The sequence below is a fragment of the Hoplias malabaricus genome, chromosome 16 (assembly GCF_029633855.1).
Source record: "Hoplias malabaricus isolate fHopMal1 chromosome 16, fHopMal1.hap1, whole genome shotgun sequence".
Lineage (NCBI taxonomy): Eukaryota > Metazoa > Chordata > Actinopteri > Characiformes > Erythrinidae > Hoplias > Hoplias malabaricus.
Genome location: NC_089815.1, coordinates 24,175,399 through 24,198,465, shown reverse-complemented (window position 1 = coordinate 24,198,465; position 23,067 = coordinate 24,175,399). Strand labels below are relative to the sequence as shown.

The following is a 23,067-nucleotide window of genomic DNA, read 5'->3' as shown; positions in this document are numbered from 1 at the left end:
AGGATCGAACTCAGGACCTCAAGACCCTGAAGCTGTATGGCACCAACACTGTTGTATCACTTTGCTGAAATATTCAAGTGAATAAGAGGCGTAATTTAGTGCAATTATCTGTCTACAGTAATTATGTTTGAGCTCAGGTGCATTAGGATTTGCAGAAGAAATATGGTGAGAATAATAAGGTTTTGAGTAAAACACAGATTCCACAGAGAACTGCCTGTGGCAGGCAGCAGTAAAAATGGATGCTGTAATAGATCAATGATTCAAAGCACTCAAGAAAATCTGTAGCAGAACAAACTGAAAGAACTAATAATTCGAGAGCTCTTCTGGAAAGGCAATGTCCAAGTTCAGGCCTAAATCCAGCTAAATTCAGGAGGGTTATTGGAACCGTGAGTCTATCAATAAGAGAAAAAATCCTCCGAATAATATTATTTTACATTAACATCTATTACAAGTTACAAATAGTTTGTTCTGAAAATCATGAAACACTTTTATTAAATTTCTCCCAAAGGTGGGAAACACAAGGTGTTGAAAAAATGCACTTACTCATGAAGAATCAAACTTTTGAAGTTGATCAAATTGTAAACACAGACAATGAGGTTGAGCTATAGTTCATATACAGCACTATACTCCTTTCTAAGATTGTTTTCTGGCTTGAAGAGAGCTGCCATATTAACTTTTTCAAATACCCATGATCTGCTTGGAATTGTCAAAATCCATCTGTAACTGAGGCACCATCATAATGTCTTTCACTGGAAATTCCATGTTGATCTTGGATGTGCTGAAATAACACTGCTGCGTGTGCCACACACATGAAAGTGCTTTTCAGCGCTGATGAGGGTTTGAGGAGCTGAGAACACACGACTGTTTGCATCTCCTACTGCCATTGCCGCTCTTGTTAAAACAAACCTTAAATAACACAGTCACGCTGATTGGGCATTTTAAGGCAAAACAAAAGACAGGGGTTATTGTCAATATCACTCACTGTGAAAGTGAGATTCAAGATCCTGTTAATGTACAACAGATGAAGTGAACAGTATCTTTTAGCTCCTGAGTGTACAGCATTTCATAACCATTTATAGCTGCTGTTTATCGAAAAGTGCTTCATATGAGAATCACTTGCAGTATTCAGAATTTTTCTTTTATATAGAGATATAATAATACATGAGAAATTTAAATTAGTCAAGATGTATTTTTCAGGATTTACTAAATACTTCAAATAGTATATAAACTACAAATGACTACAGTGATTATAAACATTTTGCAACTTTCTTTTAACAGATTTTTTTAATCACCTTTAAAATATAATAAATTGTGGATAATAACATAAACATAATTCTGACTGGTACTAAATTGGTTTAAAATAATTAAAAACATTGATTCCAAAGTTATAAATACTAGTGTTGACATAGTTTTTATTATAAAAAGTGGAAGTAGTAATATTGTTTTGTTGTTGTTGTTAAACTGGTATTTATCAGCTACAACAGTTATGTCAGTTTTAGATTTTGTTCATCAGTAGTTCTATGCATTTTGCCTGAGTAAATTTCTTTTAAAAATCCTGCAATTTTTTCCACCCTTGTTTACATTTTTGCACAAGAACAGACCCATGACTCATGCCCTTTAAAACCACATTAATCAGTGCAGTGGCAGACTACACCGAAAGAAGTGGTTACAAGCATAAAATGGAGATGTGCCAAGTGTTCTAGATTTTACAACCACTGGGCAAGGCCTGAAAAAAAATGCTATTTACTGCACTGAAATGTCTATGATCTGGAAATGTGGAATTACTATGTTATAATAAAGAAATGTCTGTGATTTTATTTTCACAGCCTATAAGAACTTGTGCTTTACTCGCTGATGTAGCATGAAAAATCTGACAGTGGGATATTTTAAAGGATTAACATTTTATACATAAGTTTATCAGTTAATACAAGAGACAGCAGAGAAATACAAAATTTTATATAGTTTTAATATATTTCTTTAACAGCCTATATTTCATACAATTCATCCCCACCCCATTAGCATTTCTTTTTCACTAAAGCTAAAAGCAAACAATTATAGGACAGGATTCTCTACATGGACAGTTACACAAAAAACAAGGAGACCAGTATTATTATTATTATTATTATTATTACTTCTATTATAGAACTCTGAATGTTTTACGCTGCTGAAAAGAAGTGAGGTAAGATTCAACGCAGGACTTTCTAACAAAACCATACTTAACCAGGCATCAATGCTTAAGCTCCTTCTGTTAAATCACAATCTCGAAATCACAACAAGCATCACTTTAACTGCGAATTCAGGAAATAAGAAAATATAAGATAGAACAACCGCTTATGATCAAATGCAAAAATCCACCAAATTGGAAGAAATGTGTAGTTTATCAAAAACACTTGCAATCAATAAATAAAACAAATTGAAAGTAAATAATCCTTTGAAATTAATGTATTGCCACCCAGTGGTGATCAGTAAAGGAATCAAACACAGATGCCTGGTTAAAAACCTCATGCATTAGTGGCCTGGTGCTGAAACACTGTCCTCAAATGTCTGGAATAATGAGCACAAAAACCTCCTCATTTCAACAGCAAACTCTCAGAGAAATTCACATTATGCACAAAAAATGTGCATCCAATATGTAAAGTGAGAAAAATGAATTTCACAGCATTCTTTTCTTTAAAAAAATGTAGATCAATCTTTTGCCAAAAACAAGTTTTGAAATAAAACCATAAAAATTTAAATGCCAAATGTCTTAATTGGTCAACAACAAAAACGGAATGTGCATCCAGAGAGAAACCCTTAAAACCCAGTTCTATGATCACAGTCTACCCTAGGAAATGTGACTATTGCTTTGTCTGTAATCTCAAATATATGGAAACTTTTTAAAAATTGATATTATAAAGAATACAAATATTTTGCATATATTTGCCTCCTATATTACAATGCCTCCATGTTTCCTAGAAACCATATTTGTCCTGTCTATTATCAAGCAGATTGATAACTTTTAAAGAACATTTCAAAGCCAAGATAAACAAAAATTTAAGAGAAAGTCCAGTAGAAGATTAAAAGTAGAAGGTGTTCAACAGATGCCAGTGGCACTGTACTTTAGCAGCTTAAGCTTTGCACATACTAAGGTAAATGTGTTCCACTAAATGGTACAGATAATAGGCTGTAAACAATTCCAGTTTGATATACCACCCAACTGACAATGACCTAACATTCACACACCAACATCCAGCTCCACACCTTTACGTTCATTCATATTAACGGGAAATAACTTACACAGATGGGAAAGTGCTGAAGAAACTCTGCCCTTTAAATAAAGTAAAGCTATACATTCATATCTGTGCCCTGTGAGAGGCATTGTAAGTTTATGAGTACATGGCAGAATGTTGGGAAAAAACACTACTCACACAAAATCACATACTGCTACAGAATGCAGAAAAGATTAGAAAACTTAAAGGCTACTCGCTCCCGTCTATATTTTAGAATGTCTGCACGTTTTTGTCTGTGTTTTCTTTTTTTAGTTAAAATACATATTTTTCACATCAAAGATTTTTGGCAGTACATGTGTGGTAGTTCACAATAACAATACAGTAAGCTTCAGGTCTTTTTCTCTTGGTTTGAATGTACAAGGGTTAAAAACAAGAGCTCTACTCCTCGCTGAAGGATATCAAAAAAAGACTTTAGTACTATCTTTCCATAAACATCCTTATCAAAGAACATCAACGTACTGGTGAGGACACAACATATCCCACATCATTTCTCACAGCATCTAGAGCTCTTTAAGTAAATGGCAGTTTCACATAATCAGAGAATGTTTTCAGTGCTATCTGCTGCAAACATGTTTTGGGGTGGATGCAATAAGTCTCTACAGCTTGTCTTTCACCATATCTGTCTGTTTTGGGCCACGTTTAATCTTTGTTATTTTGTTTTGGTGCATGAAATAAGACGATCCAACTGTTGTATACTGGGTGAGGTCATAGACCCCATTCCATTTTTTTTTTTTTTTTACTGTAAAAGGTCTATATATTATATATATTTTGTTCTGATGTCTAACATCTGTTTATCACTACTCAGCGTATTAAGAGTCTGTGTAAAACAGAAGCTTTTTAATTCTTGCCGTTCTTAGCCTCTAAAGTCAACTGGGTTAAATTCCAATCAGGCCATTTTGAGATAACAGATTGGGTTTTGTGGCCACGGTAATGAAAAATAGGTAAAAATGCATTATTCATTTTCTATTTTTATAGTCATAAGCTGGCTAAATCTCTCTTACAGGGTATTTTAATTAAATAATATATTCTAAACAGCCTTCACTGGGAAAGAAAGACACGTGAATATAATTATAACCTTAAACCATAATGACTGTTCACTTTTTTTGCTTTGTCTGGAAACACAGTGGTCACTACAGTATTTCAGCTTAAATTTTAGCCCTCTTTGAAATAAACTGGTCCAATACTAAATTTAGCACTGTTACTAACGTCTCAAAGTAAGCATCCTTATGTTGGGGTAAAAAAGGAAACAAAATCTATTTAAAACCCTAGACACACTCTTGCGCATCAATGTGATGAGCTTGAGAATTATCCTCCTGGTCCAAGAAAATGTTTCTTTACTCAGAAAGGAAAAGTGCTATCCACCCCATGGCTGTGAATATGAGTTTAGAGAAAAACACCTGCATAATAATCTCACTGGAACTAGCCTCGAGGCCAGAGCGATGGAGGTCTGGGATGTTTCCAGCTGTACTGGCTGTATGGCTGTGTGCAGTGCTGAGAGAAAACATGGCTGCTACGTGGTCTCTGTGGACCGGATCTCTCCTCCCTCTGGGACACCTACAAGTAAAATGAATGTACATCAACAAAAAATTCGGATGTAGCCAGACTCCATTAACCCTTTGAGACCAGATGTCATATCAGTGGGACAAAGAGACAACTGTGCTTTAGTTTTTCAAAGAAACCAGCAGGGATATTTTTCTACACCTCCAATTTTTCTCCTAATTCAAGCAATCCCAAATTAATTCAAATGCTGTTGAAGTCTAGACTATAATTAACTACCAGGTCTCGCAAAATTGACAGAAAATTGATAATAATGTTTTGGAAACCAGTTCGGCAGCACAGTGGTGCTGCAGATGTTGCCGCTGTCACACATCTGCATGGTCTGATTTTTCACTTATTTTTCTTTGACTTTCCCTTTCCTTTTACAAGACTGTTTTATATATTAACTCTTCAGAAATATCTCCTAAAATAAAGAAAGGTTGGTCTATGACATTTGTACAGTACTCTAGAGGGATAGTGCAAATATAACTTGTTGCTACTGTCATAAATGTCGACATGATCGTGCAAATTACACGAAATTATAAAAATTGAAAGGTCTGTATGTGCGTCTGAAAGGGTTAAAGCCAAATGATTTCTTGCCAACAGCCTACAAAGTAAAAAAATTTATCCAAGAGCCAAAATCTTGGTTAAATGTACCTGTGAGATTAGTAGTTTATAGACTAAGTTCAATTACAGACATGGGTAGTATATCACTCACATTTGTATGAATGTGATATTTTATGACAAAGTGCCTAGTCAGCAGTTGGCAGTAGTAGGGTATGTGGATTCAGATGCCGGTGGGCAGACATTATCCTAATTATTATGCCTAATTATGTCCACTTAAGCAGTATGAAGGAGCTCTAGCGTAATGTTACAAGCCTTACCTGAAGCAGGGGCAGAAGCAGATGTTATAGGGTCAGTGCGAGAGTCGTCCTCATCACTGGACCGACTGGCCTCTCCTTCTGGAAGCGTGGGCTGAGGCTCTTGCTCCTGTTCAGTGTGACTTCGCAGGGCCAGGATGCGGTGATGCAGAGCTGCAAACAGCTGCCCTGAGTCTTTAGAGCTTGCCTGAAAGAGAAGCATATGCAAAACTGAGGCTTCAGCAGGACACAGCTGACGACCCCTGTGTCACAATTTCCAAGACAGTAGTAGTCAAATGCTTACAAATATTCATATAAAATGAAAGTGTGCAAACATCCACATTAAATCTGTTAACAATGCCATTCAGTGCACTGTCAGTGAATGATAAAAATCACACATTTAATGTCAAGACATTAATTTATTCATTCACTGTCTGAAACGCTTATCTAGTTCAGGGTCACAGTCCGGAGCCTACCCAGAATCACTGGGCACAAGGCAGGAACACCCACCATAGGGGCCACATGCTTTCACAGCTATGGACACTTTTGGGTTGGCAATCCACCTACCAACGTGTGTTTTTGGACCGTGGGAGGAAACCGGAGCACCTGGAGGAAACCCACACAGACACTGAAAGAACACACCAAACTCCTCAGACAGTCACCCGGAGCGGGACTTGAACCCACAACTCCAGGATCCTGAAGCTGTGTAGCTGCAACACTACCTGCTATCTGTGGTTTTTCTTTTAAAGCTCCACAGACATAAATGACACCAAATGAAAGCCAGCAGTTCTGAACTTGAAGCAAGGAGAAAAAAAAACAGCATTCTCTCTTCACTCAACACTGCTTTGCCAAGACTGTAATTTTTCTTGCAATTAAGCTTTTTATTCAACCAAGACTTTCAGGCCAGGGGTAAACATTTAAAACGTCTCTTTTTATTGCTTTTCTCTACAAAGAACTCTTAATTCTGATAAATTATTTTTTAATCGATTCAGGTCTATCTTACTGATATAAGGAAGACTTTAATTCCTTGGTCCTCTGTGTCCATGGCAGTAATGCGAATGCTCTTCTCGCTGGCTTTGTCCACCTGCATCTGTGCCCACAGTTTTGTGTTCAGAATCAGACGCAGGCTCCCTTGGGTTCGCATCACTGAAATACAACACATTTCAAAAATCTATCATTATGAAGTTGAATGTAAGCCGTGAGATTAAATAATCAGGCTTACGCAACTTCAGCACATGCAAATGTCTAACATGCAAAAGTATGTTAATGTGAACATCTGAGTGACTTAATTCCTACATAAGGTAATGCTCTACCAATTATATCTTAAGGAGCTCAAATTATGTCTCAAATTATATGGCATTTTCTAAAGTCTTTCCTAAAAGCTCAGACAAGTTTCTGTCTGCTTTCAGTACACAGTTCATGCGTGTTACCCAGTCTGGACTGCAGTGTTCCACTGTGGACGTCAGTGGGCGACATGTCATTAAGTCTCAGGAGCCCACATCCCCGCTCAACCCATGACTGGGAGCTCTTCTCAAAAATAAACAGCTTGCACTGGATCTGCAGGAGATAAGGAGGGTTAGAATTTTGATATATATTTCTGTAAACTTTAATGTGAGGTCAGTCCACAACACCTTTCTTTTGTATATATCTTATTGGGAATTTCACAAGAAATGAGTTAATTCATGAGTTATTTACAAGTTTCTGACCACTTATAAAAACTCTTCACACACTGATAGCAACACTGCAGGAGAAATGCTAGAATGGTCAGAAACATGTAAAAAACTCATGAAAGAATAAATTTACCACACCATTGTTTTTCTTGTGAACTTCCCAATAAGTTTGATGTGTCACATGACCCTCTTCCCATTGAAAAAACAAAAGTTGGATCCAAAATGGCCGACTTCAAAATGGCCACCATGGTCACCACCCATCCTGAAAAGTTTCCCCCCTCCCATATACTAATGTGCCACAAACAGGAAGTTAATGTCACCAACCATTCCCAGTTTATTAAGGTGTATCCATATAAATGGCCCACCCTGTATGTATATAAAACAGGCCAATTTTGCAGTGAATGCGGAGCACATAACCGCATTTACAGCACACAGTATGGATTAGTAAGCTTTTACTATCATTTAGTGAATTAGAGTGACAATGATCATACTTTAACATGATTATGGTAAACAGTTTCAAAAGGAAGAATTACTACTACTTTATTATTTTCAGCGGTAAATTTAAAATGAGAAGACATAGATTCAAAGGTCATTTTCAATAGCAAAAATAAAGTTGCCACTCTCTCATATCATTTTAATCAATCTGAATGATTTTGTTTACATGTCAATGACTATATTATTCAGACATTTTTTAAAAATTCACTTAAAAAATTTACTCCACTTTCTGATATTTAAAATCTTTAACAATTTCTTGTAATGATTCCAAGATGTGGCAAAGATAAAGTCAAGATCCAGTAATGACATGAAATGACCCAACAGTTCCTGAAAATCTGACTTGTTCTTACCTGTAAAACATTGCTTTCTGACTCTTCTCCAGTCCTCACCTCCACTTTTTCCAGCAAGCATTTCTTGGCAGTAGCTTTTGTGTATGCAGCTGCTGACTCTTCTAAAGACTCTGCTGTGTTTGCACCTACAAAACACACACACATAGACACAGACCATTCAATAGCACACACAATTCAATCTCAGATTTAGAATCGGAGATTGCTTAGTCCTACCAGAATTACCTTTTGTTATATCTCATAATCCGCACAGTCTTTGCTAAAGCTTATCATAAATGGATAGTTTGGACTCACTGGTGTGGTTTATTTTTCTGGTATTCTGGTTTTCCAAGACTTGAACTGTCAAGGTATAAATGCATAAAGCTGTATGTTATACCGAGTTTACCGGGAGGTTAAAAAAGCTCTGGAAAATGCAACTGGCACCTGATTGGGAAAAATTTTAACTAAATTGCAGCAGATGAATTTCCCTTTTGTGAACATTCTAGGATAATAAGAGCACTTTTCCCTCTCCGATTACGCGTATATTTGTACAGCATACCTTTTTCAGAACTGACATCTTGTGACGAGCAGGGTTCACTCTCCGGGCCATCAGTTATAGGCTTCACACTGCCCTCTGCTGCTGCTTTGCTGCATTTCAGTGGGCTCTAAAAGCAACAGTAAACATCTCAACACTGTGTCAGCAAGACCCCACTAAGGATAGCTGAGGCAAGGCGACAGAGATAAAGAATAATTTATCATCTTACCACAACACGATCTGACATGTTCTGCCCAAAAACAAATTTTGCACCAGCATCGCTGCAGTCTTCAGCTTTTTGAGAGCTGAAAAAAAATTAGACAATCCATCTTAGTTACTATTTGCTTTAGGATACACAGGGTTACAACACATTTGCTTAATACATAGCACAGGATGGGATTAGTTTTTAGAGTGTTGGCCTAATCATTATTGCGGTTTGATTTTAGCAGCATCATGATTGTGAGCAGCATGTTATTTGCGGCAGATTTTCAGTTAGGTGAACTGTAGAAATAAATGTCAAGAATGTTAGATGTAATACCTTTTGTTGTTTATGTACTGTAAGAAATAATTTGTCTCCTCTGACTGGGCTCCTTCAGGTCTGGAATCACTTTCTTTATTACATGCCTTACACCCTTCATCCACCTGCACAGTTTAATAAGGCAAAGTGTTTAATAATAATGTTATATAGTCAGCATACTGAAATAAATAAAAGCAAGAAAGCACATTTTATAATGCAAAACATCTGCCAACCTTAATTCTGTCTTTGATATTTTGTCCAAATACAAATGAAGGGTCCAGAGGTGGGACTTGTTCCTTAGTTTGGTTCCCATTTTTTCGGAATTCATCTCCAACGTGTTTTGTCACCTGTAGAAAAAACAGGTGTCACCCTGTGGCATATTCACTAAAAAACTTTGTTTAATATCAGAAAAGGAACAATGGAATATCCAGCTCTGTAATGTTCTCACCATTAACTTCTTACTCTGACCCATACAGCCATCAGAGATTTCAAGAGCCGCCTCTGGTTCTGCCTTTGTTTCTGATGACTTATTCACCCCATTAGTATTTCTGTTAGAATCTGGAATTTGTAAACAAAATATTAAAAATACAACACAAACTGAAGATTATTTTTCTCGTTTCAGAACTCATACATATTTTCAGCTACCTCTTACAAAAAAAATTGCTGAGACTCCTTCCACAATGTTAATACATTACTAATAATGACAAATGAGACAAATGTATTAATTGAAGGACACTAACTGCATGAGCTGAAAGATTTGGAATGAGGTGCCTGAAGCACAGCTGGACGAAGAACGCTGCGCTGCTCTTCCTTGGGCTTCTGGCTGGGGACTCCTGAATCAAAACACCATACGAAACAATGATATGATTAAACTGGATTAAATCAAATTAACACACGTAGATAGACAGTTTTTCAACATTTTTTATAGTTGCCTGTGACTACACTATGTGTTTGACAGTAAAAAGTTTTGTATTTCTGCTCACCAGCACTTGGTGCCTGCCCATGAATTAAAGTAGGTGGCTTCAGACGAAAACCCACAACTTTCTCCTCTGTCCAAGAAGACATAAAAATTGTAGTTAAACATATTACCCTCTTTATTTATATGACATTTCAGGCAATAAAGGCTCTGCTATATTTATATATTAGTTGGTGTCTAACACTGTACATACTCATAAGAATAGTCCTTAATGCTTACCAGGCTCTGAATCAGAAGTTGGCGACTGGCAGAAACTGGATGGCATGAAGACATTGTTCTTAAACACTAAAAATAAACACAGGAATAACACTAATTAAAAAACACACATGTGGAACAATCAGATTCCTACACAAGGCTAAAGTAACAAGAGATACAGAACTGCTCCATTACCAGAGTTAGAAGGAGGAAAGTGTGTGAACGATAATGTTTCTCTCTTAGCAGGAGGACAGTAGCTGCTATCATCCTGATCGGAATCTGAAAAACAGAGTAGTCACCTATCATGTCAATAACTGAGCACATAAAATGTGTGATGTTCAAGTACAAGCATGACTTTAGGACATCATTGTTTATTTGGTTTTGCCCATGCATTTTTATCTTCCCCAATTAGTTAATTAGTGTTAGTCATCATTTATTTACATCCTCTGATTTAGTCTCACTTATCATGTGATCTGGGTGTGTGACATCACACGCTTTTTCTGAGTAATGAGCAGCCAAGCATATCTTTACTAACTACTGTTAAAGTAACATCACAGAGTAGCATCAGAGGACATGTTCTGTGAGTGTGAGCAGATAGAGGCCCACTAATCTTACATCTAAAAAAACAACTAAACCTACTTTCTATTTGCATAAAATAACTTTCACTTTTGTAGTGTGACAAATGCAGTAAGGTGAATAAAATCAAAAGTGAATGGTTTGTTTTCATAAAATAGAAGAATAAAAGTCAAAAATTAGAATCTGATATATTCTAAAACTGAAACAATTTATGAAAAGCAACATCTGGCCAGTATTAAGTAGTAAGTAAAAAACTAAATTATTCTCTACATGTTTTACTTTATGTTCTGAACAACTGAAAATGCCTCTATGTAAAGCAACAACAGCAAGGTTGACCAGAAGAAAGTACTTCAGAAACACCTTGTATGATCCCAGAGAGAATTAGGAAACAAATATAAATCACATCAGACGATGATTTTCAAAAACGGGTCCCTGCACAAACTCAAACCTCACCTTCTCCGTCTTCCGCACCAGATCCACCTGCTGGCCTCTGGGAACAGAGTGAAAGATTTAATATTACAGTCTGGTATTCTGCATTTTTAACTTTGTACAGTGGACATTCACCATCTCTTCTGCTGTATATACAAATCACTAAATAAAAACGTACCTTCTGTGCCCTGTCTTTCTGAAACACAAACACTGGTGCAGCTACAGCAGGTTTATCTGCAAAACACAAAGGGTATCAATAAGCAGGCTGAATATTTCTTTCATAATTATGTCAATAATCACATGAAAAGATTACTACAAATGCAGAGTAACATAAAAATCTGCATGTATTTCCTTTATAAAATATATAGAGGTTTAGATTTGACCTGTACTGAAAAACAAAACGTTCGGCAACACAGAGCTACTGCCAGTCCAACATGATATATTTTTATAAATGTTTAAGTATCAGCATCAGAACATACAGTACATATATACATGTGAATTATGTACATACTTGATATCAGCAACAAAATGTGAAAAGATACCATATCAGAGCTGAGAAAACCACAAAACTACTGATGCTGATAATGTGATGATGCTATAATATGCTCAGGTCTAATTTTATCCTACCATAAGGAGAGGGCAACATGCAGAACGGCTTTCTGTAATTTTACAGTCCACTGATCAGTGCATTATCTGTTCATACGTCTGGCAATCACGGGATGCATCAAAAGTGACCCATTTATATGATACAATACAAACTATAAATAAGGAAGAGTGAATGTAAACAGGATAGCTGTTTTTTTCCTCTCTTGTCATGTTTCTTATGACTTCTATTAAATGCCATGGTTAATACATTACACTTGTCATTCTGAATCAGACAATCCATTTCAGCTGGGAATGTCAACAGACACTAAAATCTAATTTCCAGATTTGCACATATGCAGTCAAAATGACAGACTGAACAAAAAAATACATATTTGTGCTAAAAATAATTACTTGTACATTTTCATTATCTTTTCATTTTTAATCTAAACATCACTGAAGATATTTAATCAAGCTGTTTTGCTGTAGATCAAAGAGAGATAATAGACTTGGAGCAGCTATTTGTATTATCTAATACCTTTCAAATATATTACTATCAAGACGCATATTAAGAAGGCAGGAATTTTGTCAAAAGGTCACGAATATATAATGTGAATTAAAAAAGTTTAAAATAGCAGTCCATAAATTTCCAACAAAAACATTTAATAGGAAAAAGCCATCTATTTTGAATCTAACACTGAGTAGTCAATTCAAACAGAGATCACTGACAAATTAAAGTAAAAACTCACAAAGTCACCACACCCCAAGCCACCAAAACAGTCTGAAGTGTTAATTGAATGATGAACAAAGCAGAGCCAATCAGTGTAGAGCTTATTTACATATAAAGTCTAAAACTGGCAAATACAGCAAGTTTATTTCTAATGGGTAAAGAGACATGGGTATTGTAATTTTAGAATGAATGATGACAGTTTACCGCCATAAACCCAAACAAATCTCAAAATACTTGAGTAAAAAAACATTGGATGTGACCTCCAAGAAAGGGTGCACGCCGTTGATCCCTAATATTAAACAGGATCTATTTTATGTAAGGTAATCATAGTTAGCTGAATAGCTGTGTAGCTAAACAAATGTTACCCCCGCCCCTCTATCATTTATAAGGTGTGAGATGGACATGGAAATATAAAAAATAATCCTCCACAAATGCTGATGCAAAAGCAGACTTCAATTAGAATGTAAGTGCTTCTTTAGACTTGCAAAATAATTATCAGACCGATGAAGAGATTAATTATCTGTACTGAATGGATAAGTGACATAAAGGTGCCGTTTAATCAATATGCCGCCACTCCTCCCACTGTTTCCCCCATTAAACACTTTTAACTCCGGACTAACTGCAGCTTCTGCTACGAAACTGAAATTAGCTTCAATTTGGAATTCTCCATTCTATCTTAAATGGTCCAGGGATTTAATTCTGCGCTTTATATTCTCGTGCCTGCAGGCTACTTGGCGTCTTTTTCGAATTTTCCATTCCACCTTAAATTTTAAAGCCGTTACCTTCTGCCGCCTCAGGAGCATGAATACAACTCATGCACTATTTAAGGTGGAGCGTAAGATTTGACTTAAGAAGCTCACGATTTAGAAACCAACTCGCTTTTGTTTTCATTGCAGCGTTTAAATAGACCACCGGCCAAGTGCAGTCAAATGTACGAATTTAAATCTGGGCAGCGTTCATTAAACGCCTCCCGGTTTCACCGCTGTGCTGTCATTAACAGCAAATGATCCCACTCTAGTTTCTTACCTTCATTTGACAAGTCCGCCATTTTCCGCCGCTACTGTACCCATGATCCAGCGCGATCTGTTTTTGTTTTGTTAGGAGCACCTTATGATAACCAGAGATTTCAAGATAATTAATCTGTTTCAAAGTCTTAAGTATCATATATCCTGCTAGAGATTATCCTCGTGAACACATTTAAAACCAACATCTCATTAAATACAAAAAAAATATTTTTTGTATCAATTTTAATACTTCTCTTGCAAAAACGACAGTATTCCAAATATAATAAAGTCAGCACAGCAGTATGTGGATTTTATTTTACAAAGAATAGACAGTGTATGGAAAAAATGGTTTAATTCCCTTTAACTGGAACAATAATTTATCAGTTTACTTTAAAACCCCTTCAATTAATATAAAACAAGTTTTTAAACCATTTAACATTGTGTAGTGTTTAATATGCCAGAATGTGTATCATAGGTGCCATTGCTGAGCATTTCCACTCAGAAACTTTAGTGTTTAAACAAGTCTCAAATAAGCGACTTCAAACTTGGCACTTTTTTTTTTAATGTAATAAACCTTCTTAATCCTGTCAACTTATGGGTCAGGGCATTAAAGGTGCAGGCAAGGGCAGATATGTAAGTGCAGACAGAGGCAGGACTTGCACATTCATAGATCTGCTTGAATGGAGACAAAGTGTTAAGCTACTTTAAAAAATGTAGGAATTTTTTTCCCCTCTTTAATAATTCTAAATATGAATGTGTGAGTGTGTCGCCCTGTGAAGGACTGGCGCCCCCTCTAGGATGTGTTCCTGCCTTCTGCCCAGTGATTCCGTGAAGGCTCGGACCAGCCGTAACCCTTAACTGGATAAGTTCTTACAGACAATGTATGAATGAATTCTAAATATAGATTTCTGATGAGCAGAGATGTGCTTTATGGATTAATCAATTACCACAGGGGGACTTAAATATATGTTTAAAAAATGTTCTATTAAAGGCACAAGCTGCATAAACACATAGACCTTAATATTTCGTGGTGTTGGTAAAATATTCTGTATGATTTTGAGGGTCAAGTATAAGGTCATGTCAGTATAAGTAAATATAAGGTCATATCTTTTGCATATATAATATAGCTGTGTATTAAAAATCAGAGTACTGTCAACCTGAATAGTGACACACACATTTGTCTGACTTTTTGGGACAATACCCGACTATAACATTAGAAATCTAATGAAATCTAAGTTATACCATGATTTGAAACATGAATAAGATATTTTGGTTATGTACTCCACTAATAATAGTAATTATTTCTCCACTAACAATTACTGTAAATAAGACTTACAACTCTAAGTCTTTTAGTGTTATATTATGAATGACAGTATTCTAAGCACCTTACTGCAATCATATTCTGGTTTTAGGAATATGGTTATGTCCTCCTGACAATGTTTGTCTTCCTTTGGCTGTATTTAGGTATGGATGGTTCCATATGGATATTTTTACCTTTCCTTATTTTTACAACTTATGTATCTTTTATTGAGGTCATGTATATATATAAAAAAAAGCATAGATATAAAGACTGGCAACCTTATCAAAATACTATACACAAACCAGCAAATGTGTCAAATATTTTAAAAGTTCTTTTAGCAGTAGTGGCCTACACTCTGGGTAGCTAATGTTTAAATGTAATATATAATATTAATATAGAATTGTATAACAGTTTATTAGTCATTAGTCACTAGTTATTTTTAGACATTCAGGTTCAGTTGTTTCCTTGAAACATTCATGTAGCAGTATTTGCATTTTAATCTGGTTTAGAACAGCTTTGTTTACCACAGGGTACAATAACAAAGATTTTAGATCAATTGACTCCTGAGAGTCTGCTTAGGCTCTGAATCCCTTATATGAAAAATATATACAATTACAAAATGGCAATTATAGAAATCCTACAGATCTTAAATGTACATAAAGGTCCTTGCTCATTATTCACTACTTAATACTTGATATTCTGTACTTTTGTTGCGATAAAGACAGTAATGCTGAATTATAAATATGATGTCAAAAAATATAGAGAATAAGCCCAATCCAAATTTAGTTGGGTCTCCAAATATAAGCTTCCATTCATCTGCAAAGAAAGTATAATTTGTATTAGAAAGAATACTGATTTAGCAAGTAGCTATCTATAAAAAAAATAATAATAATTAGTGCATAATTACCATTGTTATAAGACTGCAAAAACATCTGAAGGAGGCTAAAACTTCCTCCTGTGAAATCTAGCAGCACGTTGCCAATGCTCCAACCCACTGTGCTTTGTCTTTGATAATTCATGTAAGCCTTAAAAATAGTTGGTAAATGATGGTAAATCAATAATAGTACTACAATAACATACAGGACCATAATCTAGGAATGATTCTAACTCATAATTGATCAAAATGATGTGACAGGTACAAGTACACAAACAATTTAAATGAAATATTCAACACAGGTAATTATATTCCAAGTAGTACTCATATAAGAGTCAATAATTTTAGTTTAAAAGGCTGCTTTCATGGACGTGGGTCAATTTAAGTCTTGGGCTAAACTGTAGCAATGTTTAACTTTAAAAATCGAATTTAATCCAGGTTAAAGCTTAATGTGGATCTTGAAATCTGTTGTGTAAAAAGCATGTAAATAAGAGTCATACCTGTGGGATGTATTTAACCAGTGTGACACCTAATTTAATGTAGGAAAAATAGTAGAGGTAATCCAGCCATGTGATCTTCTGAGCAACAGCTACAAAGAGTGTGACAAAAGCAAAGGTCCAGCCAATTGCAAGTAAAACCATGGCCACCTTAGACACCTTCTGTCCTCCCCTCTGGTGAAAAAAGATAGGAAAAAAAAACATTATAAGATATAAAGCTACATTTTTAAATACAAATCTCCCAAACAGTCCTAAAGGGCCTATTCTCTATTCTCAGTTTTACTTGGATATCAACACAGGACCTGTTCTGGCAATGTCTGAACTTAAGGGTATTTTAGACTTATTTGCACTCACTCTCATACGAACACTGACTGAACACAAAGCACTTTTGTAAGTCACTATGGATAAGAGTCTTATGACTTATGTTAGTGCATTCACTCCCCAGCCTCAATAAATGTATATTATTTTATTACAAACCTCATATATCACACACTGGCAGATGTAGATGAGTGTAAGGACCAGTGCATGCAGACTGAAAAACACATCGTTGGCATCCACAGGATTGACTCCATTCGGATTTTTATTTAGGAATTGTTCCTGTTGACATATACACAGAAAAAACACATACATTCTGTTAAATAATTACTTAAACTCTAACAAATAAAAGAAAAAAATTAAGATTAAATAGTGGAAATATTTATTATTACGTGTATGTATGGGATCCAGAAGAGGCCAATATTGAAGACACTGTATGCAATGAATCCGGTGAGGTTCAGAGCAAGGAAATCGAAGTTCAGGCCAACCACACTGTAAAATAATCATAGCTTGCACTTCAGTATTTCTTCAATTTTAGGGGTAAATCTCAGCTATTTTCAGAAGTTACATAAGGACTGGTTTACCTCCGTCTTTTCCAGTTCTCATATACCTGAGGATAGAATGAAATAGACCAGGCCAGGAAGTAGATCCAGCCAATAATTTGGTTGATGAGAGCAAGAGCCTTACTTCTGACGACCAAGAATCTTATTCTCACTTTCATACTGGAGAAAAATGAAAATTACAGTCATTTAACAAAATTATTAAAATGGGCACTTCGGACTGCGTAAAGCTATGGTACGATTTACAGAGTTGCACACAACTTCAGTTCAGGGCATTCCAGTTAATACATTCTAAACCCTACAGCTGAATTTTAAATTTAAAGGCTAAGCACCAGCGATATGAAAGTGTCAAACAAATAAATACAGTTTAACTTGTGTTTATTGATAGCCAGAAAACATGTTATTTCTTACTAATTCAAGAAATAAAGTTTAAAAGACCGTGCCCCCCCCCAACGGTGTTCAGAAACTCTAATAGGCGTCTTGCCTGTGACGTAGATGGTGGACAACAACTCTAGAAGTTGCACTTAATTTAATGTAAAATGACGAAAAGGTGTGTTGTTTTTGGCTGCAATCATTCAATGTACAGTGGGACATCTGTGCACAAATGGCCCAAAGATCCCAAAATATCCTGAAAATTGACTAAACTTGTCAACTTTAAACGGGCACTTTGGAAAGGACCATCCGCTCACTCCGTTATCTGTAGCTCATTTCACTGGCGCTTTTCCAACAATATGGGCATGTAAGGACACCAACGAAAGGTGTTCAAGAGCCTCTGTAACATGGAGGTAAACAGGGTAAGGACACTCACTTCGCCTGTTTTAGTTGGTGTTAGTTAACGTTAGCTTGACTTGCTAAACTCGGTGGCTCAGATTATACTCGGCTACGTAGCTGCATTACGGAGGTTTATAGTGTCGGATGAATTAGAGTTCGACTTCGATCACATTTACAAGAATAACGGTACCTCTACATTTGAGTTTAGCTTATTGCTAGGCTATTGTCATGAATAATGTTGGTTATTTAGCTAGATACTGTCATAACGGTATTTTACTGCGGCGTTGTTCAGCTGTTGTCCACCGGTGACGTCACGGTTGCGTTCAAGAATTTCCGTAGCGAGCTCGGGTTTTTCTGTCAATTTAATAAAATTGTCAGTTTTAAAGCAAATTAAGCAGCTATTTTCATTTTAATTCATACTTATATATGTCAGTAACTAAAATAATGTGAAATATCCATTGAGGTCCATTAAGTGGTGCTTAGCCTTTAAAACTGATAATTTAGACCTGTGTGTTTTCAAGTATAATCCTATGTTTGTTATTTCAATTTGTGTTTTAAGAACTGCAGCCAGTTTAGGTTGATAAACAGCCGCAAACATAAAAAGTTCAGTGATGTGATGTTTATTGTTTATGGGGACATTTCTGCATAACCTGTTCACTAAGACATAAAACATGTCAGTGGTTTAATGTTCACAGGGGTGATAGAAATTATTTTGCATTAGTTTGTGGCCTAAAAATTGTCTTTAGTATTTTTTACTTTTAAATTTTCTTCTTTTTTTTTTTTAAAGTCAAAAAGGTACGTTCAGGGCATGGGCAAGCAGCAGTTAGACAAGCCCGGGTTATATCTGTGTTAAGAGGGAAACTTCAAATATTCAAATTAAAAATTAGTTTCTTATTCCATGTATTAACCAGTAAAAGCTATCTTGATTTAAATCATATAAATCAGGGAAGAAAATATTTTGAAGGAACCAGTCTGAAAAGAAGAAGTAACAAGTACACAGAGTGAACAGTTTATCTGAAGAACAAAACAGATGGCATCCATATCCCTTTTACCTTTCTATGTCTGTGTTGTTGCTGTAAAGATACACAGTCACCTGACCAACATTCTTCGCTTGTACTTCAAAAGTTACTGATGTGCTTCCTGTTGGTAAAACTATCTGCACATAGGGAAGAAAACAAGCACAAAATGTCGGAACCTCAAAATTTAAGACAAAAGCAAAGCATGTTTATTTATACATTTCATATGCAAAAGCAGTTCAATGTGCATTGCACGAATCTAAACACAATAAAAAGACATTTAGGACAAACTGCTAAAGGTATAAGATAGAAAGGACAACATTTTGATCCCACTGAAATGAAACCAGGTTATTTTAAACATACCTCTTCTGGGAGACGGATTATGGATGAAGAGTCGTTTTTTGAGGAATGTGTGACATTAAAGGAGATGCTTGTTGTAGTGTTCAGTGGCGAACTATAAAATAAAGTAACATAAAAATATAATACCTGTCACAAATCTGACAAATCCTTCATTTTCAATCACAAAGTGGGCAGTGGTCTCACCTTGCTGTAATAGTGATATTTTGGGATAAGTTCTCCACCAAATCAACAGAGTCTGGAGCCACCAGAGACACTTTTGCATCTGTGAATGTGAAGGTATAAGAATTATAAACATATTAACAGGTTACAGCTCAATGATTACACGAGAGAACAGATCAGACTCCATGGGTTTGAGGACGGTACTCACCACAATGTGTCCACTGGGCACAAAGCAACAGAAGGACTATAGTTAGAAGAGTTGTGTCTGTCATTTTTTTTACGTTAATTTTGAAGGATTATTATTATTTAACCGCTATCTCCAGCTCTCTTCCTCTCTGTTGAACCAGTTACTAAGGCAAGACAGAAAACTTAAACTTAAAAACGGAAGCGAAAGCAAACGGGGGAAAAAATAGACTTGAACTACTCTGGTTCCATTTGTTTAGACAGGAGCTGAAGTGCCGCCTGTTCTTCCTGATCATCACATGAACACAATCAGCTGACACATGACGTTACGTCACATGGTCCACACACACACACACACACACACACATACACACGCGCGCGCACGATAAATGGGTACCCTAGCGCTTAAAGTAAAACTTTATAATTAGCCAGATAATTTAAGCAAAAATCAAACGTTTAAAAAGCCTACATACTCACACACGCGCCCTTGCTTTACAACTACTCTTGCGCGCTCAGGTTTCGGCGGGAAATGAAGCGGGTGAACGTTTCCTCAGACTCTGACTATCATTCACTTCGCTCTGAGCCGTTATCTGTGGCGCATATATTTATTATTAAACCAGTTTAAGATGAAGGGCAGTCAAACTTTTGAAATTAATGTGAAATTCACAATAAATGTAAAATATTTTCTAGTGATAATTAACTGGTTTGTAAACAATCTGAAGAGTACGTCTTTCCACCGCCAGATGGGGACGTTACACTAAAACTAATCAACCTTACAATTTGTTTAGAGCTATTTTAACCCGTAGAGGAGGACCCGTTAAATGTTAAATGTTCAGAGCAGTGAACTCAATTAGGAATGAAGATTTTTCTAATGCCATTGTCTTCCGAATTGAACAGACTGACCATAGAAACGGCTAACAGAGAAAATATTCTAAAATATTTCAGTAGCCTATATTTTTTAATTAAAGACAGTAAATACAGAAAGCACATTTAAGCAGTTTGTGTCCTAAACTTAATTCACTTCAGTAAATCTCGTTTAAATAAGCCCACTGCACTGAAACTACATTGTGCTGAGCAGACATTTACTTGTCCGTACAGTAGAGCCCACAATTTATGCTCGGTTTCCCTTGAAACTGACATAACCACTCTGGTGATACAAGTGTGATCTTGTTCAGTTTTTTTTTCTAAAGAATGATTTAGACTGTATAAGCCTAATATTTATGATTAGAGGTTAATCTGTTCACACAAAACTTTAATGTCCCAGCGTTTAATTTTCTACTCACAATCCTGAACACATACAAATCTGGGCTTTGATCCTGCCAGTACATTAATTCTCTGATACGCAATTTGTGGCTCTATTTCTTTTTTTCAAAAACAACATTTTGGCAGCTCCAGTTCTATTTATCCATAGTCCATAGTGCTAAGTAATTTTCTCATTGTTCCTCAGATTTTCTCACAGAAAGATGGACAGATGTGATTTCCTCCTGTCTCTCAAATCTTTAATGACTGTATGATAGTGACAGTTTGGTGCTTCGCCAGGTCTTGCGCAGTTTTAGGTGTCCCATTCTTTTTCAGTCTTTTTTTTTTTTTACTTGGAAACTCACATCACTTTCACTTATCACTTATTTTCTTTTGACATTCTTTTTTTATTATGCAATGATTATCCTATTCTAATCACTTCATAAATAACTACAAAAACTAAATAACGACTGTTGTTTATTGTCTTTATTTAACAAAATGGAAGAAATATTCATTATCTCTCAGTGATAAATATTCCTACAGCATATAACCCTTATTTCCGTACTCATCTATCAACACAGAGAATGTCACTGAAATAGCTGCACATCTGAAAATACCCATTTCACACAGAAATGCAATGAATAAGGAGTTTACTTGTTGATGGGATTAAGATGTTGGAAAATGAGTTGTTTTTTACCCCACACAGCAAAGAGCACTACATTTTCTACATGCTGCACAGCTTGAGATTTGCAGATGTGCACTGTCCACTCTGATCTGGTACAACAAAGAACAACAGCAGGCCATCAAGCTTCACGGGCCATCCATTCATCAAACTTCACAAATAAGTAGAGTTTATTAAATGTCACTGAAACAGTTGCTGTTGTTAAACGAGAAGAAATAATGCTTTTTTGGGGGACAAACAACACGGGCCAGTTTGGCATAAACTGAAGACGGTGTTTCTGTTTCATGCAGTGGTGTGGTTTTGCTTTCAGACAGCCAGAAGGTCCTTGCTCAAATGCACGCTATCAAGAACTTTGATTTATTCCATGATGTTCTGGAGAAAAATCCGACATCTCCTGCCAAAATGCAATATAAGAATGGTACAGACTCAAGCAGGACAATCATATCCAGACATTTCCCCAGATATCTATCTAAAACATTGCTGACATTATTCAATGTCCCTGTTTCTACAGTTATTTCACCATCTAGAGGCCAATAGGTTTTATTTAAACTGCAATTCCATCACTTTTTGAAAATGTTCACACAATCAAATGGTTCTGATTCACAGAATTTTTTTCTTAAGGGTCTGATATGAACCAGATGTCTAAAATGTTTAATGTTTTAAAAACCTCCCCCACAGACTAGTAGAGCGAGATGAAGTACCCAAAAGACACTTAATGGGGATTTCCACCCATTTTACAAAAAAGCATGTAATAAACAAAATCATTCATGGGACTTTGAGACAAAACACTCCATTTCTGAAAAATGACAAAACTCTAAATCTGCCTTACAGCTGTATTGTGACACACACACACACACATAAAAATTAGCTTTTTTTTTTTTTATTAAGTCAGAGTTGAATGGTAAGTTTATAAGCAATTAAAGCAGTATATGTTTTGTCATATTTTTTCATTTATTTTTACACAACATTGTATTTAGTGATGTTCACATGTGGAAGAGATGTACATATTTTAATCAGATATATTCACTGCATTAATATCTGAAGGATGCTCAGGAGTGCTGAAGTATTTAGGGGGAAATATCTGATTGTGACTTAAATTTCAGTTATTTAATATTGTAAGAGGGGTGGCATGGTGGCGCAGCAGGTGCCTGTCTGTGAGGAGTTCTCCCTGTGTCCGCGTGGGTTTCCTCCTGGTGCTCCGTTTTCCCCCCACAGTCCAAAAACACACGTTGGTAGGTGGATTGGCGACTCAAAAGTGTGTGTGTGTGTTGCCCTGTGAAGGACTGCCACCCCCTCCAGGGTGTATTCCCGCCTTGATTCCAGGTAGGCTCTGGATAAGCGCTTACAGAAAATGAATGAATGATATTGTAACATTTAAGGTCCAGACATGTTTTATGACCAAGAAAATTTT

General features: G+C 36.0%; 2 protein-coding genes across 2 annotated transcripts; both read right to left on the bottom strand.

Moving 5' to 3' along the window:
• Window positions 1–1,864: 1,864 nt before the first annotated feature.
• Window positions 1,865–13,767, bottom strand: ranbp3a (RAN binding protein 3a). The gene is made up of 17 exons (XM_066647177.1): window positions 13,723–13,767; window positions 11,563–11,618; window positions 11,409–11,445; window positions 10,575–10,658; window positions 10,404–10,469; window positions 10,192–10,257; window positions 9,949–10,041; window positions 9,657–9,766; window positions 9,442–9,555; window positions 9,230–9,333; window positions 8,921–8,996; window positions 8,716–8,821; window positions 8,181–8,305; window positions 7,096–7,222; window positions 6,669–6,811; window positions 5,690–5,873; window positions 1,865–4,823 (listed from the first exon to the last, which is right to left on the bottom strand). Exons 1-17 carry the CDS (start codon window positions 13,742–13,744, stop codon window positions 4,780–4,782), a joined length of 1,557 nt encoding a protein of 518 aa, XP_066503274.1. The 5' UTR covers window positions 13,745–13,767; the 3' UTR covers window positions 1,865–4,779.
• A 236-nt stretch (window positions 13,768–14,003) lies between these two features.
• On the bottom strand, window positions 14,004–20,039 carry ctns (cystinosin, lysosomal cystine transporter). The gene is made up of 10 exons (XM_066647751.1): window positions 19,761–20,039; window positions 19,577–19,655; window positions 19,397–19,487; window positions 19,070–19,173; window positions 17,271–17,408; window positions 17,079–17,178; window positions 16,849–16,968; window positions 16,375–16,545; window positions 15,908–16,025; window positions 14,004–15,816 (listed from the first exon to the last, which is right to left on the bottom strand). Exons 1-10 carry the CDS (start codon window positions 19,822–19,824, stop codon window positions 15,674–15,676), a joined length of 1,128 nt encoding a protein of 375 aa, XP_066503848.1. The 5' UTR covers window positions 19,825–20,039; the 3' UTR covers window positions 14,004–15,673.
• Window positions 20,040–23,067: the final 3,028 nt, after the last annotated feature.